Source organism: Hevea brasiliensis, chromosome 14 (assembly GCF_030052815.1).
Source record: "Hevea brasiliensis isolate MT/VB/25A 57/8 chromosome 14, ASM3005281v1, whole genome shotgun sequence".
Lineage (NCBI taxonomy): Eukaryota > Viridiplantae > Streptophyta > Magnoliopsida > Malpighiales > Euphorbiaceae > Hevea > Hevea brasiliensis.
The window spans coordinates 45,056,129-45,074,198 of NC_079506.1; the positions used below are offsets into that span (position 1 = coordinate 45,056,129).

The following is an 18,070-nucleotide window of genomic DNA, read 5'->3' on the forward strand; positions in this document are numbered from 1 at the left end:
AACACAAAATCAATTCCAAACATTTTATTCAAATGATTCGTGAGAATCCAATAAATTTCCCAAGTCATAATTTCATTCACAAAATGGCAACACAATTCATAATTAACTTCAATTTTCACAAATCACACTAAACCGATTTTTCCACAATTTCAAACCATTTACAATGCTTTTTAAGCAATGAGTATCCATCAATATCATTCAAACAATTTCTCACAGTTTCAAATCATTTACAATGCTTTTCAAGCAATAAATATCCATTCAAACACATTTCCACAATTTAAAACAATAATGTACAAATAGTCAATATTTATTTCAATTGAAAAATTCAAAAGAAATAGTTGTTGTGCACAAACACAATTTAAAACAATAATGTACAATAGTCATAATTCATTTCAATTGAAAAATTCAAAAGAAATAGCCGTTGTGCACAAACCTCTGATGACTGTCTCCCTGGTCTGACTCAGTATTTCCTTCCCTTTCCCTGAGTCTTTAGTAACTGAGAAATAAAATTTGAAGTGTTTCAGTGCTAATTTAATTTGCCTCTAACGATGGTGTTTGGTAAATAATGCACTGAACTCAATTATTCACTTAATCACCTAATATACCGACCCTCGTTGCGTTTTAGGTAAATTAGGTTTTAGTGTCGTTAATATGTCACATTCGATAGGGTTTTAGGTTTGGTACATTTTACCAAAGTCATTTCCTTGTTTAGTGCATTTTAATGCAAATTCTTTGGATTCAGGGACCTTTGGTTTGACCTAACCGGACGATCTAGTTCCCTCGGTTTTCGGGTCTCGATCGAAACTACAAACTTGTAGATCTAGGTCTTACGGACCGCGGTGCAAAATTTCAGATCAATCCGAGTTAAGTAGACCGAGTTATGGTCATTATACTATTGCTGGTCAAATGGTACCATTTTAGGTCAATTTTAGGTCAAATTGGTCAATTCTGGTTCGGCCAGTTTTTGGACCCGAACTTGTGCAAGTTGTTTGACTTTCTTATGGTCATTTCTGGGCTTTGGTGTCTTCATAAGACTTGTAGGTATGGGTCTTAACTATTCTTGGTCAAAATTTCAGGTCAATTGGACCTGGTTTGAGTGAGTTATGGCCTAAAAACTCACTGCTGCCCAATTGGTCATTTTTCAGGTCCTAATTGCACCTAATCCGAATTGGTCATTTTCTTAGGTCACCTTGCAAGCAGAATTTTGGTATGGTTTCTCAATGAAAGTTGGCACATTTTGTGCCTAGTTTCACCTCAAATTGGTCTCATACCAATTGAGGTTACACATTTAAGGTTATAGGCTAAATTGTACACTGCCCTCACTATGCCTTTCACACCCCACTTCAAACACACATTTAACTTGCAAAGTTTACTTCCATACCCTACCAATCTGTTTTGGTACATTACCAAAAGCATTATCTACTTTACATTAACATTATTTTGGGCAGATTACCATTACCCTCAACACACCAAATATCATTCACAATTACAATTTCTAATTACCATTACAAACACACCTAACCATTACAAATTTTACATACACTTTACAATATCAATCTATATACATCTCATCAACCTTCTAGGTCAATATTCTGCCCACACTTCCTTCAATATATACAATTACTCAAGTGTCCCCAAGCTGCTGCAAACCATCTTCAACATCAAAGCGCCATCCAATTTACCAATTCCCATCCAAGTGCATAAATCACCATATAAACATGAAATAATTCACTAGGTTACTAATTCATCATGATCAACACCATTTCTCATCAATTATATGCACAAATATCTCATCAAAAACGTGACTCATGGCTGTCCAAAATGAAAACAACAATAACCCTTCAAACTCAAAATTTTCCTTCACCAAACCAACACCCATAACATGAACATAAACTTTAACAAAGAAATTCTCAAAAATGCAAACTTACCTTTAATTGTAACTTGCTAAACCTTCACCAAACTTCTCAAAATTGGTATCAATATCTTCCTTGTGATGTGTAGACCATTTTTCATAAAGCTACTTAAGGGATTGGAGTTGAAATGGAGAGAGGAAATCAAGCTTAAAACCAAACGGCAATGGAGGTTTCAAGGTTCTTCATTTCGGCAATTTTGAGAGGACTTGAGGAAGATGAGATTTCAGGCGGTTAGTGGACCTACATCAGCCATATTTCATGTTTAATTAATCCTATAGTGGTCCACTAACTAAAATTAAATCATATTATAAGTTAACTTTCACTTATTCCACATTTAACCTTTAATTTCTACTATTTACTTTAGGTACCACCAATTTAATTTTTCATTTCATTTTTTAAGTGTAATATTATTTATTTTTAATGGATATTTAGGTCAAAAGACACTTCGGGATGTCAAATGACCATAATGCCCCTGTTCGGGTGGCATTCCCGATTTTTCGGTATTACCGGGTTTTGTCTGTTTTTCGATTTCTCACTTTTCTTTGTACTAATTATTTAATTTTTCTTTGATCTTTCTAATGATATTTATTCTTCAATAAGGTTCTATTTATGTCCTAAAAATGTTTTCCAGGGTTCCCCGCAGTCCAAGGCCAGTCAACGGTCCACGCCGTGACTTCCCGGTGCGGTCACCCATCGCTAGGTTTCCCGGCTCACTTACTCGGTTACATTTCTTTGCTATGATTTTTTCCTTTGTTTTTCTTGTACTTTCTTTTCTTGTATTTCAATATTTATGTCTCCTCTCTCATATCAAGGTACGGTTCTAGGCATCCTAGCTGTCCGGACAACACTGGTCACTAGAGCAGTAGAACGCACTACCGAACTTAGGGGTGTTACAATCTGTTTTTTATCTGTGTAAATGGTTGTAATGTAAATCTATTATTTTATTTAATAAAATGCTTCCTTTTATTTTTGACATAGTTTTTTTTATGAATTGCTTGAAATGGTGTTGAATTGAGATTGGACTGTGATGAGAATATTGGAGTTTGAGATTTAAATGTATATTGGGAGTGTTTTCACATATTTTTGAAGAACTGTTTTTTCAAATTATAGACGACACTCTGCTGAAATTTCTATAAAATTTTCGGAGATTTCAAGTTAATTAAAATTTTAATTTATGATCTAAACTCCAATTAAAGGATTTTAATAATCATTAAATCTTACCCACCACTTTAAAATGATAACAAATTGATTTAAAATCCCTAGTAGTATATTTAATGAGTTATCAGTAGGCGAAGTTCGATAATTCATTAGGTATACTACGAAATCATGTTATGTTTTATGTAAGGATAAGGTGTGACAAAATACTGTGCATAAGGTGCTCAGATATAGACTGCAAAATTAAGGTACAAATATGAAAAACCTAGAAATTCATGATATGACACCCAGAATAGTATCTAGTAATTTGGCCATAACTTGAGATTCAAAACTCCAAATTGAATGATTCAAAAAGGAAAATGAAACTAAGACATAGAGGAACAACTTTCATGAAGATCACCTTACCAAATTATGACTGAAACTAGGTTAAATTTTGGTTCTAAAGTTAGGGTCCAAAACTGTCTTAAACCCAGAATTCATTGAAATTGCAAAGTTAGCTTAGGGATTCATTAGATATTTATTTGACTAGTTATTGGTGATAATTGGGATGCATATTTAGACATTGTACTTGTGTGTTTTAGTAGAAAAAGAGACCTTGAAAGACAAGGAGAAGTAAGTTAAAGAAAAGGAGATTCATTGAAGGTTTGTGCACAACTAGACTTTATTTTAACATTGTAAATGTACTGAATAAACTTTGTATGATTCAAATATGATTTTTCTTAAGCATTTAAGAATTATTTGCATTGTTTTGAGGATTTTAAATTGTGAAATGAATTTATAATTGTAGAATGGCAGATGTTGGCTATTTGAAATTATTGTAGCAATGGGGTGAGCCGGTTTGAATGCTTTTAGAAGAGTTCTGAGTATTGATGTGTTGCCAACCCTACATGGGGACTTTTTATAAATAAAATATGATTATTTGATTTGCAATGTGATTATTGAGTGGAAATTATTTTAAATTTATTTTGAAACCACAGTTGGCATGGCAATTTGATTTGTGTCCCTCATTATTTGAGTTGAGATTGATTATGTTACCTCCCTCTCTGGCTTGCCGATTGAGGTTGAGATCAGATTAGTACTTATTTTGCTAGCTAGCCTGCTCTCTCATTAATAACAATTAATGGGGTTGAGATTACTTTGTCGTAGTGTATAACACGGCATTGATCGTGAAATTTTGTATCATGTCCTAGATTGTGTGATTGTTAGCAACACCTTTGCTTTGTGAATGTTTTGATAAAATGTGATTGAAATCAATGATTTGTGATACTGATGTCATGACTTATGAAAAATTTAAATATTGTAAACCCTTTTTGTTATGATGTGATAATTATGTTTTATAGTGAGTTTTTCTTAAAATTTTTAGTTATGCACCACTAAGTGAAATACTCACAATAGCATCTGTATGCTGTCGCAGGTAAATGAAAAGATAAAGCAGTTGAGTGAACTACTTGAAGCATATACTATTTCTCACAGGCTTAAAAACTTGGTCTATCAAAATTATAGCAATCACCACGCGAATTTTTCGTAAAATAAAATAAAATAAATTCTTTGAGTCCTAAAAGATTTCATAATATTTTCTTATCTTTTTAGCAATAATTTAATTAAAAAGTGAAATTGGTTTGTTTAAAATCCCTTGTAGTATATTTAATGGGTTATCGGTAGGCGGAGTTCAGTAATTCATTAGATATACTACGGGATCATGTCATATCTTACATAGTGGTAAGGTGTGACAAGCTCAATAAGAAAATTCTCCCCGAGACACACAAATACAAAACCTTTAACAACTCATACATGCATTAACTCACCCAATCTTCCCAAAGGTTCAAAACTACCCAAAATTTGTATGCAATACAAACTACTTCTCATATCCCTAAAAACATACTCAAACATGCATTTAAAGGTGAGAAAAGGAGCAAGGGGTACCTTTCTCCTTTAAAAAGGGCTAGAGAGAGAAGGGAACTTTATTTATCTTAGGATTCTTGAGTCTCCAAAGATAATCCAAGCATCTAAGCACACTAATCACCTAATTAGCCAAGGAAATTCCAAAGTGGATCCTCCTTACATGTAACAGTAATTAGAGAGGGAGAGAAACTGATTATTCTTAAAAAAAAAAAAAAAAAAAAAAAAAAAAAAAAAAAAAGACAAGCAATTTATACTCCTACTGTCAAGGGGACTTTCGGCTACCTAAAGACTAGCTTTTGGCTATCGGAGTCCTTTCTGTTCAAAAGGACATTTGAATAGTAAAAAGAGACTTCATTTGCCAAAAGTCCAACCTTTGGCTACCACCCTTCACATCCATAATATATACATATATAAGTTCCAACTTATCCCCAAGATAGCACAACATAAAAAATTTTAATGTAACAAATAGGGGATGCTCCTAATAATATAACTAATTACATATGGATAAATAAATGCATGAGCATGCCAACAAATATAAATTATAAAAATATAACTAATGTTGAAGTTATAAAAATAATCAGTATCTAACTCACAGACTGATTGACTTGACTGCAGCTGGTCTGGCTAGAAGGACGAAGACGACCTGCCTCGGTTACCTATGCAAACATACTGACCTCTATTAATTGATTGATAGAATTAACCAATTAATTTAATCTACAGAAGCAAGAATAAATTCTAAGGTCTTGCCGAAATTTTAACAAAGTCTCCCTTATAACTGGACCAAACCCCCTATAGAAAACTTAACAAAATGCAATACACACTCACAGATTTGTCCCTTGGGCTTTCACCCAAAAGCGCGCTATCCAGTGTTAGAGACCGCCCAATTATGAGCACCCTAACCTCGCCTTCCCATTCCGATGTGGGACTTGGTGCGACGTCTGCCTTTTGCCTAGGTAGACATCGCACCGAGTCCCACATCGGAATGGGAAGGTGAGGTTAGGGTGCTCATAATTGGGCGGTCTCCAACACTGGGTAGCGCGCTTTTGAGTGAAAGCCCAAGGAACAAATCCGTGAGGTCTTCGGGCCAAGCGGACGATACTATCCAGTGGATTAGGCTATTACATTTGTAATATCAAAGCTAGACCTTCCCCTAGTATGAGTGCCTCGTTGGGGGCCGAGCCAACTGATGGAGGAGAAGTGCCTAGGCAGACATTGCACCGAGTCCCACATATAACAGAGCAAGGAAGAAAAAGAATTTAGGTGCTAAGGAAAAAATTAATCTCCACGTTAGAATAGCCTAATTGGCCAATCAATGTGTAGATGGCTATTATTTACACAAAAATAATAATTTTTAGCACATTAATTATATTTAGGCCTATGATTAATTAAATTAAATTTTTATAAAATTAATTTAATTAGTTTTATTCCATTAATTTAATTAGTAAAGGCCTAAGGATAAATTTGCGTCGTTAGAAGAAGTTAGCAGATATGGATGTTTAACCAGTTTAAGGAAGTGGGGAGTTAAAAGTAGTAGTAGGGGGCAATAACTTCCCTCATAATGTTAAATGTGGCTTGTAGATGGCTTCTAAATTATCATACCACTCAAAATACCCACAGCAATTTGAACTCTACAATTTCATGCCTAAACACATAAATGAAGTATATTTAGTGCAATAAATTGTTCCACCAAAAAAAAATTCCAGTTTTATTGCATTAAATGTTATGAAAGAAAGGACATTTTTGTGGAGAAAACAGTACGCCTATAAAAAAAATTCCCAAATCTCCACAAGGTGAAATCACACCTATAAAATGCTAAATCAAACTTATGCATTTGCTAAATCAAGTTATTCATCATTTATGTTTGATCCTAATAATTAAAATATTTGCAGTATACACGTGCTACAAGCTTTTAATGATACAATTAAAAAACTTTTTTATTATCCAACTTCGCATTCATTTTTATATAATTTTTTCTTTAAAAAAACCATGCAAATGATTGAAAGAACTCTGAAAGTTTTAGATATTTTTAAAGATAATTACTTGATTTACCTAATTTTTATTTTTTACACTAAACTTAACAGGTATAGAATATGTGACCTACTAGTTGAAGGTATATGTTTGTCTCTACAATCCTGGAGTTGAAATTTCATCTCCATTGATCACAAACTTGCATTATAAAATACAAAATGATGAATATAGAGAAAACAAAGGAAAGAGGAGGAGGGGGAGGGAGGTGGCGTGTTGTGTTGGTTGGAGAAGCTGAACATAAATATCAATTTGATTTTGTATTTGCACAAATCCAGGAAGCCCCAGAATCAGTAACACATTATACAGACAACATTTAACCAGTCTCTAATACAACTAATGCAAATCCACAAAAGGGATGATTGGAAAAGACAAAAAATAAAATAATAAAAAGAAATAATCTAGTACATACACCTATACCCTCTATACATCCCCCACAACTAAATTACAATCGAATTGCACCTATTTCACCTGAAACAGGCACAAGAGAGGTCAAAACTATTGAGGTCTTTTCCGAAGTCCTCTCTGCCCTACAGAAAAGAATTGTACCAACTAATAATTCTCTCTTGACTGCAAGCTTCTCCCATTTTGCAACAGTGCAAATCCCATTGGGATACTGGATAAAGCTGGACTGGTTCCAACTTATCATTCTTTCCTAATTATAGATTTTCACTGGCTTCTCAAATGTGTGGCGATTCTGCAAAATTAATAAAATGTCAGTAAAAAACTTCCTAAATGAACATTATCATCGTAATCAGTGCATGTGCGCACTCAAGATTACACCATCATTAATCTAAATTACCGTTTTTCTACCCCACTATCTTGCTCATAGATTAACTCATACATGTATGTCTAAGAAAGTTATCTTCAGTTCGAAAAGAAAACTAAATACCTGATTAGCTGCATTTGATCTTTTCGGAGCATTGTCAGAGTGCTCCAGTCCAAGATATTGCTCCCAAGCACCATAGATATCCCTTCTCTGAACCAAAAAGAAAATTCAGTGTCAGTAGACAGAAATTGACAGGTGGTTTAAGTGGAGAGCTGCTTCTGTGTAATGTGTGTGCGTGAGAGAGAGAGAGAGAGAGAGAGAGAGAGACCTGAAATCGACTGGATACAATATCAGAGTCTTGAAGGTACTCGGGACGGCCCAGTGACAAAAAAGTGAACTTCCACTGAATAACAAAAGAATGCCCCATAGATAAATACCTTGGCAAACTCCTCATCAGGAACCTGTAATTTTTTCTGTATCCGCACTTTAGCTTCAGCTACTGTGTCGCCCTCATGAATAACCAAGAAAAAGGGCTCCCCAAAATTCTGAACCTGCTGTTAAATTTTTTAAGAAAATATTCATTAGTTAGAAGTAGCAGGATGACTAGTTATGGCTCAATAATAACCCACTAAACCTCAACTAAAACTGAGCCACAGGCACAAGGAAATTTAAAAAAAAAAAAAAAAGAAAGAAAAGCACCAAAACACAAGTAAGCCTTAATCCAAAACTAAATAGGATTGGCTATATAGATCAATTTCTTCCATATAAAATCAAAAGGGAAATTAAATTAAATCATGCCACCTGATTTTGAGCTGGGTCTTTCATAAAATGATAAACATGAATCAAGCGATCATTAGGAGCAAGGTTTTTCTCCTCGTCTAGAATCTGAGGCAACAAGGTAATATTTCAGAAGTCACAAGCAGACATAGGAGGAAATAAATAAATAGATAAAAGATGGAGAAAATTAGGTTAATAATGAGAATAAAAAAAGTACTTCAAAAAATTATTTGCAAATCCATCCCATAGGTGTCCCATGTCTGCCTTGCCAATCTCTCTTCTTAGTTCCCAGCAATTGGAAGGATGTTTCAACAAAATTTAAAGAAAGTGAGGTGTATTCTATGCAATTTATGAGGGGGAAAAAAAAGCAGCACTAGCTATCAAACTATGTTCAGACACTCAATAGGAGAACTCTTAAAAAGTCTTAAAAAGAATGAACAAGGGATGAACCGAAAAAAAAGGAACACCTTTCCATGATTATCTGAAACTCAAGCAGTTTAATATTAGAATGTTATCCTTTTAAAATTTATGGACCAATGCAAAGCGTGGAAAAGTTAATATGGTGAATAGAGTATCAATGCAGACAATGTTCTGGATATTAATGTCAAACAAGAAAGGCAGAGGTGTGCTTGGTTAATTTTTATCATCCACCTATCCATTAATGGATGCAGTTAACTAATATATGCAATTTCAAACTGCATAGTGCAAACAAACACAAATGGATGGATAAATAGAGAGAGAGAGTCACCTCCTCTGCACGCAATGTCCAGTACTGGTCATTAATATTCTCAATTTTTTCATTGTGGAAAAATCTGAAAATGAACAGAAGCTTAGAAACAAGATTTATTTGTTCTCAATTTTTTATTAAATATTGGACAACAATACTATACTCAACTCAACTCAACTAAGCCTTTATCCCAAAAATTTGGGGTCGGCTATATGGATTCGCTTTTTCCACTCTGAACGATTTTGGGTTATATCCTCAGAAATGTGTAATTCTTCTAAGTCATGTTGTACTACTCTCCTCCAAGTCAATTTAGATCTACCCCTTTTTTTCTTTCTATCCTCTAACCTAATGTACTCTACTTGTCTAACTGGAGCCTCCGTATGTCTACGCTTCACATGACCAAACCACCTTAATCTCCCTTCTCTCAACTTATCTTTAATTGGCACTACTCTTACCTTTTCTCTAATACTTTCATTACGGATTTTATCTAGTCTAGTATGGCCACTCATCCACCTTAACATTCTCATCTCGCAACTCTTATCTTAGATGCATACGACTCTTTCAGTGCCCAACACTCACTACCATATAACATAGCCGGTCGTATGGCTGTACGGTAAAATATTGGACAACAATAACAAAATAAAATTCTTTTTTTTTTTTAAATATTGGACAAGAATAACAAAACACCACATGGAAACCCAAATGGGCCCACCTGTCATGTAGTTAAAATCTTCACAACAGGATATCCTATTTAAGAATAGAACACTATTATTGGAAAAAAAAATAATAATAATACTTTATACCTTGTAAATCTTGTGATAGAAAACCTCAAGCAATCTAAGTTCTGCACTGGGATGAGATAACTCAACCTGTTCCAAGCACAATGGCAACAAGAGAAAAGATAATTAAAAGCAATCACAAAAAACAATTAGGTATTTCAAACAAAAAATTGTAGAATCTAAGATTGATTTCTATAGTTTCCAAATTCAAAATTAGAGTTGTCAATGAGACGAGCTTCTCCAGGCTCAGCTTCATAAGAGCTCGACTTGATTCTACTCGTTTTCTAAGCGAGCCAAGCTCGAGATCAGCAACATTCGAATCATTAAGGCTCAGGACCAGCTCGTGAACAAGCTTGTAAAGGCTCGTGATCCAACTCGTAAACAAGCTCGCAAGCTAACTCATGAACAAGATTGTTTAATATATCCGCAAGTTCTCATTAAATAGGCTCGTGAAATTCATTTATATTAATTATTGCATTTCCTAATGTTGTAAATATATTAACTTTATTTATGATTATTTTATAAAATAATATATTAATACCTATTATTTGAAATCATTTTAAATTATTTTTTGATTAAATTATATAAAATATAGTTATTTATAACTTAAATTTAATGTCAAATGAAAATCAACTTCTCTCTCTCTCTCTCTCTCTCCGTATATATATATAAAACCATAAAGTGACACAACATACATTTAAGTTTAATGTTTAATGGTTGATTATAGCATAACTCACAACTAAAAGGATTATGTCGTTTATTATAAACAATAAACTTATAATTATATATGAATATATTAATGAACTAATATAGTAAGTGTATAAAATAATATATAATAATTAAATTAAAATTTACATAAAAAAATTAATAATAATCATTTTATCCATTTTTAAGTTACTAAATAAATCAAAACTATGTACTTCTTAATGTACTGAGATTTGAACATTGAACCTTTAAAAAGGCTCACACATGGTTCGGTTTAAACCGTGAATCGAGCCAGGACTGGCCTAGGTCAACAGTTCCGGTCCTTGAACTGGACTGGGACCGTAGGAGGGACGGGCCAGTTACGGTTCCCCCTGCTGTGAACTACAACTAAAGCCTGCAGTTAGGTCCGGTTCTAGTTCAATTTAAAATTTTTCAGTTTCTTTTTTCAATATTTTATGTGATTATATAGATTATTTTGAGCACCTTTAATTCTTGGACCATTCTCAAATCAGCTACACAATTATTTTCTATGAATTTTCGAATTTAATTAGCATATTTTAAATTTTTAAAATTTTTAAAATTGTGTTTTTTTTTAACATTTTTCCTAGATTATGTATATGATTGTGAGCATCTTTAATTTGTGCACCATTCTCAAATAAGGTAAATAATAATTTTATGAATTGTTTAAGTTACATAGCATATTTAGATTTTTAGGTTCAATTTGAAATTTTTAAGGATTCTTTTTTTTTTCTAATATTTTTCTAGATTTTGTAGATAATTGTGAGCATCTTTATTTCTTGGACAATTCTCAAATAAAGAACACAATAATTTCAATGAATTTTTGAAATTAATTAGCATATTTTAGATTTTTAGTTTTATTACAGGTTATTAAAGGTTATTAAAGGTTAATGGATTCAAAAATATACTCTGGTGTGCTTAAGGTGTAGAAATACTTAAAAACGAATTTCTTTTTTTTTTATGAATTTTTATAAATTTTATAAATTATTATTTGAGAAAATGATTTATATAAGAATGAGTTTTTTTTTTCCCTTGAAAGAAATGAGTTTATTATTAGTTAAAATGCTATATTGATGCATGCATATTATGTAAGATATGTTGGCATGGAAATTGAAATTTTTATAGATTTTTAAATTATTTATGAGGAATTATTTGTATTTTCAATTAAATGAAATTGGGGACTAAGATGGAAGAACATTAGAACTAAATAAGAGAATTTTTTTTGTTTAAAATGGATACTGTTAGAATTTAATTAGTGTTATGAAAAGTCAATCACTATGTTACGGAAAGTCAATCACTATATTATTTCTCTGTATATTTTGTATTCTGTATTCCTATTTAGGATTTCTTATTTAAAATTTCTTCCTAATTAGTAGAACACAATTATAGGAATCAATTGTATATATATACCCATGTACAGATTAATTGAAATCAATGAGAATCATCTCTTGCTACATGTTATCAGACCAGGTCATCAATCTAGGGTGACTATTTGTTCTCACTACCCAGCTCAGGAGAGACCTTGGCCGCCGACCGGCCGTTTCAACCCCGATCAACATCGCCGGCGTCGTCTCAACCCCCTCATTCCACCACTGTGTGCTATTGCCTGATCCAGTATAACCATTAAAGGACTTCTGAGGTTTGACTCTCAGATCCTATTTCGATATTTGCTTGATTTGTGATTTTGGGTTATTTTGCAGCTATAAGCACTTTGGATTAGCGTTTCGGTTAGTTTTCTTTGTCTCAACAAATGGCAGACAATAAGAATGTTATTTCTGATGTGATTCTGGTGATGACTAAGATCACGAAACACAAACTTAATAGTTCGAATTACCTGGAGTGGAGTAAGACTGTTAGAGTCTATTTGCGTAGCATTGATAAGGATGATCACCTTACTAAAGATCCACCCACTTATGATACAAGACAAACTTGGCTAAGGGAGGATGATCGGTTGTTTTTGCAGTTTCGAAACCCGATTCATAGTGAGATAATTAGTTTAATTAATCACTGTGAATTTGTTAAGGAATTGATGGATTACTTAGATTTTTTGTATTCTGGTAAAGGGAATATCTCCCTTATTTATGATGTTTGTAAGGCATTCTACTGTGCTGAGAAAGAGGATAAGTCTCTCACGGCTTATTTTATGGATTTTAAACGGGTATATGAGGAACTTAATGTATTGTTGCCTTTTAGTCATGATGTGAAAGTTCAGCAGGCCCAACGGGAGCAACTGACTGTTATGAGTTTTCTTGCAGGCCTTCCTTCAGAGTATGAGACTGCTAAATCTCATATTTTCTCCAGTTCTGAGATTTCCTCTTTGCATGAAATGTTCACCCGAGTCCTTCGTACAGAGAGTACTCAATCTTCACAGCCTACCCAAATGGACAACAGGGTAGTAGAAGAGGAAGTAGAGGAGGAATTACAGGCAACAGAAGTAATCAGCGTAATGGAAAGGCTAGTTCTAATCAGGACTCTAGAGGAGTCATTTGTTGTTATTGCCATGAGCCTGGCCATACAAAATATAATTGTCCGCAACTTCAGAGAAAAAATCAGCGATTACAGATGGCAACTATGGCAGCAGAGAATTCTATAGTATCTTCCTCTGAGAAAACTATTTTGGTATCTGCAGAGGATTTTGCACAATTTTCCCAAAGATCGTGCATCTCTAAAGCCTACGGTTCCACATCACTGCGATCGCTGAGTCAGGTAAATCCACTACATGCCTTGTGTCTTCTTCATCCAAATGGGTTATTGATTCTGGTGCGACAGATCACATGACAGGTAATTCTAGTCTTCTATCTGTTTTTCAGTCTAATCTCACTTCCTCTACTGTTACTTTAGCTGATGGTTCTACTTCTTGTGTCATGGGTTCTGGAACTGCAAACCTGACTTCGTCAATTTCTTTGTCTTCTGTTTTGTGTCTACCAAAATTCTCTTTTAATCTACTTTCTGTTAGTAAACTTACTCGTACCTTAAATTGTTCTGTTTTCTTTTTTCCTGACCAGTGTTTGTTTCAGGATCTTACGACGAAGCAGATTATTGGTAGAGGATGCGAGTCAGGTGGTCTCTACATTCTAGAAAATCATGTACCGCGGTCGCTTGTTTGCTCCAGTAACTTAACATCTCTTGAAGCTCATTGTAGATTGGGTCATCCTTCTTTGTCTACCATGAAAAAGTTGTCCTCAATTTCAGTCTTTATCAGTACTAGAATGTGAGTCGTGTCAGTTTGCAAAACATCATCGTTTTCCTTCTGTGTCTAGAGACAATAAACGAGCTTCATCTCCTTTTGAGTTAGTTCATTCTGATGTTTGGGGTCCTTGTTCTGTTACATCTAAAACTGGATTTCGTTATTTTGTTACTTTTGTTGATGATTACTCTCGTGTTACCTAGTTATATTTAATGAAGAATCGTTCTGAGTTGTTTTCTATCTTTTGTGCCTTTTGTAATGAAATCAAAACTCAATTTAATATTTCTGTGTGCATATTAAGAAGTGACAATGCCAAAGAATACTTTTCAGCACAATTTCAGCCTTATATGACACAAAATGGCATTCTTCATCAGTCTTCCTGTGTGGATACCCCATCCCAAAATGGCGTGACCGAATGAAAAAATCGTCATCTTCTTGAGATAACTCGTGCTCTTCTTTTTCAGATGAAAGTACCTAACACTTTTGGGCGGATGCAGTTTCTACAGCATGTTTTTTGATCAATCGTATGCCGTCTTCTGTCCTTAATGGGGATATTCCTTATACTACTTTGTTTTCTACAAAATCTTTGTTCCCTATTGAACCCCGTATTTTTTGTTGTACCCGTTTTGTGCGTGATGTTCATCCACAGGTTACTAAATTGGATCCAAAATCTCTCAAATGTGTCTTCCTTGGGTACTCCCGACTACAAAAAGGGTACCGTTATTTCTCTCATACTCTTAATCGTTATCTTGTTTCTGCAGATATCACATTTTTTGAGTCCACTCCATTTTTTCCTCCATCATCTGTGTATGAGAGTCAGGGGGAGGAGGATGATCTCTTAATATATACTGTCCAACCAATGTCTAGTCCTCTCCCACACTGTTCTTACCGTCTCTAGACCTACTCGACCTCCCGTTGTTCATGTTTATTCTAGGAGATTGGAGATTCCTGACTCAGATCCTCCACCAGCTATTTCGTTGGGAGATCCTGTACCTCATACTGATTATGATTCTGATCTAGACTTACCCATTGCTCTTCGTAAAGGTAAACGTTCATGTACTTACCCTATCTCTTCTTTTGTTTCTTATAATCAATTGTCTTCTTATTCTCGGTGTTTTGTTACTTCTTTAGACTCTGTTCCTATCCCTAATACTGTTGATGAGGCACTGTCTCATCCTGGCTGGTGTGATGCTATGAAAGAGGAAATGGAGGCTTTAGATGCTAATGGTACATGGGAACTATTGCCTTTGCCCATTGGTAAGAAAGCTATTGGTTGCAAATGGATATATAAAGTAAAGGTAAATCCTGATGGTTCTGTGGCTAGGTTAAAAGCACGCCTTGTAGCAAAAGGATATGCTCAGACATATGAGGTTGATTACTCTGATACTTTTTCTCCTGTAGCTAAACTTACTTCTATTCGCTTGTTTATCTCTTTAGCAGCTATATATAATTGGCCCCTGCATCAATTGGATATCAAGAATGCTTTCCTTCATGGTGATCTTCAGGAGAAAGTGTATATGGAGCAACCACCTGGGTTTGTTGCTCAGGGGGAGTTGGGTAAATTTTGTAGACTTCGAAAGTCTCTTTATGGCTTGAAACAAAGTCCTAGGGCATGGTTTGGGAGATTCAGTGAAGCAGTACAGGAATTTAGTATGCAAAAGAGTAAGTGTGATCACTCAGTATTTTATAGGCAATCTAAGGCTGGTCTAATTCTCTTAGTAGTCTATGTGGATAACATTGTCATCACTGGGAGTAACTCTGCAGATATTTCATCTCTTAAAACCTTCCTCCAAACTCAGTTTCAGACCAAAGACTTGGGATTGTTAAAGTATTTCTTGGGTATCGAAGTTATAAGAAGTAAGAAGGGTATTTTCTTGTCTCAAAGAAAATATGTCCTCGATCTATTGACAGAGACAGGAAAATTAGGTGCTAAGCCTTGTAGCGCACGAATGACTCCAACTTTACAACTGTTAGCAGGGGATAGTGAGTTGTTTGAAGATCCAGAGAGATACAGGAGATTGGTAGGAAAATTGAACTACCTTACAGTCACTCGTCCTGACATTGCTTATGCCGTTAGTGTGGTAAGTCAGTTTATGTCTTCCCCAACTGTTGCTCATTGGGAAGCCTTGGAACAAATATTGTGTTATCTGAAGGGCGATCCAGGAAGAGGTTTGCTATATGGTAATCATGGGCATTTGAATGTTGAATGTTTTTCAGATGCCGACTGGGCTGGATCTAAGGTTGACAGGAGGTCAACTACTGGATATTGCGTTTTTATTGGAGGAAATTTGGTGTCTTGGAGAAGCAAGAAGCAGAGTATAGTTTCTCGATCTAGTGCTGAATCCGAATACAAAGCCATGGCACAATCAGTATGTGAGGTAATGTGGATACTTCAATTACTAGATGAGACAGGTTTTAAGACCTCCCTGCCTGCGAAATTGTGGTGTGATAATCAAACTGCTCTTCATATTACTTCTAATCCGGTGTTTCATGAGCGGACCAAACATATTGAGATTGATTGTCACTTTATTCGTGAAAAGATTCAACAACAGATTATCTCAACAGGACACATCAAAACTGAAGAGCAGTTAGGAGATATTTTCACAAAAGCTCTGAATGGAGCTAGGATTGACTACATTTGTAACAAGTTGGGCATGATTAACATCTATGCTCCAACTTGAGGGGGAGTGTTATGGAAAGTCAATCACTATGTTACGGAAAGTCAATCACTATATTATTTCTCTGTATATTTTGTATTCTGTATTCTTATTTAGGATTTCTTATTTAGGATTTCTTATTTAGGATTTCTTCCTAATTAGTAGAATACAATTATAGGAATCAATTGTATATATATACCCATGTACAGATTAATTGAAATCAATAAGAATCATCTCTTTCTACAATTAGAATATAATTGATGTGAATTGAGATATGAAAAATGATTTAAATTTTTTGTAAATGAAATTATTTTATAGATCTTGATTTGTACTAATTAATGGATGGTCAGTTTAATCATTATAAGAGGTCCGAATATGACATTATTTAATCAAAAATGAATGTCAATCTTTTATTTGTAATTTTATTAAATTTATATTTTTTCAAGAATGTTGAATTAAAATTCATACAGAACAGAAACCATTTCGAACCGGACTGGCAGTTTCAACCCAGAACCGGCCTTGGCTAAGTCTACCTTTAAACACACACTTCTCTCCTTCTCTCTCTCTCTCTAAACATTTAACCATTAGAAGGTTTAAAATTCAAATGTAACAATAAATAATTTAACTATTTTTATTACTATTACTCTTTTCTCTCTCTTTAAACTTTTAACCTTTAAAAGATTTGAAGTCCAAGTTTACTAATAAATTATCTAACTATTACTCTCTCTCTTTCTCTCTATCTTTCTCTCTCTCTCTCTCTCAATTAAGATATGAATTATGTAATATAAATTCTAAATCTCAATTTTATAGACCTTAATAACAAACTAAACTATGTAGGAATAAATTGCACATGGAGTTTAAGTATGCGTAAATTACAAAGATTTAAACACTTTTAAGTGCTTTTTTTTATAAATTAAACACGTAATACATATATATATATATATACACACACACACATACATACTTCTATTGTATTTTGTTTCTACGTATTAAAATAATGAGTTTTTTTCTTTCAATCTATTTTATACATGATTAAAGATTCTAATTAATATATTGCTCTTAATTATTGAGCTAAAAAATGTTAATGATTAAAAGTTGCAGTTAATCACATACATAATAATAAATTTTAAAACCTTAAAAGTATTTTTCCAAATAACACATCAAATAATTAATATATTTCTATCATATAATAACTTATGATAGAGTTTTTAAAATTAAATATTTTTCTACGAAAAAACTCAAAAAATTACCTCTAAAAGAAAAAATATAAATTAACATAAAATTATATGAAGAGCATTTCTACCGCCAAACTACCAAGTATTTTGGTAATTTCAATTTGTATTGATTATATATATGCTAACATATTTTTGAAATATTTTTAATCAAATATAAACTTAAAAAATTATATATATTATAATAAATATGACAATTTTAACTATACATTATATTATGTTAC

The 18,070-nt window shown here is 33.6% G+C and overlaps 1 protein-coding gene across 4 annotated transcripts in view; it reads right to left on the reverse strand.

The window, feature by feature from the left end:
• Positions 1-7,442: 7,442 nt before the first annotated feature.
• LOC110653621 (ubiquitin C-terminal hydrolase 12-like) overlaps positions 7,443-18,070 on the reverse strand; it is a 76,466-nt gene continuing 65,838 nt past the window's right edge. For all 4 annotated transcript variants that reach the window (XM_058134829.1, XM_058134827.1, XM_058134828.1 and 1 more), the window contains exons 27-33: positions 10,072-10,137; positions 9,290-9,370; positions 8,566-8,649; positions 8,202-8,318; positions 8,093-8,167; positions 7,888-7,974; positions 7,443-7,692 (exon numbers count right to left, since the gene is read on the reverse strand). In XM_058134829.1, the coding sequence (XP_057990812.1) occupies positions 7,651-7,692; positions 7,888-7,974; positions 8,093-8,167; positions 8,202-8,318; positions 8,566-8,649; positions 9,290-9,370; positions 10,072-10,137 (552 nt within the window). In that variant the 3' untranslated portion in view covers positions 7,443-7,650. The remainder of the gene's footprint in view (positions 7,693-7,887; positions 7,975-8,092; positions 8,168-8,201; positions 8,319-8,565; positions 8,650-9,289; positions 9,371-10,071; positions 10,138-18,070) is intronic.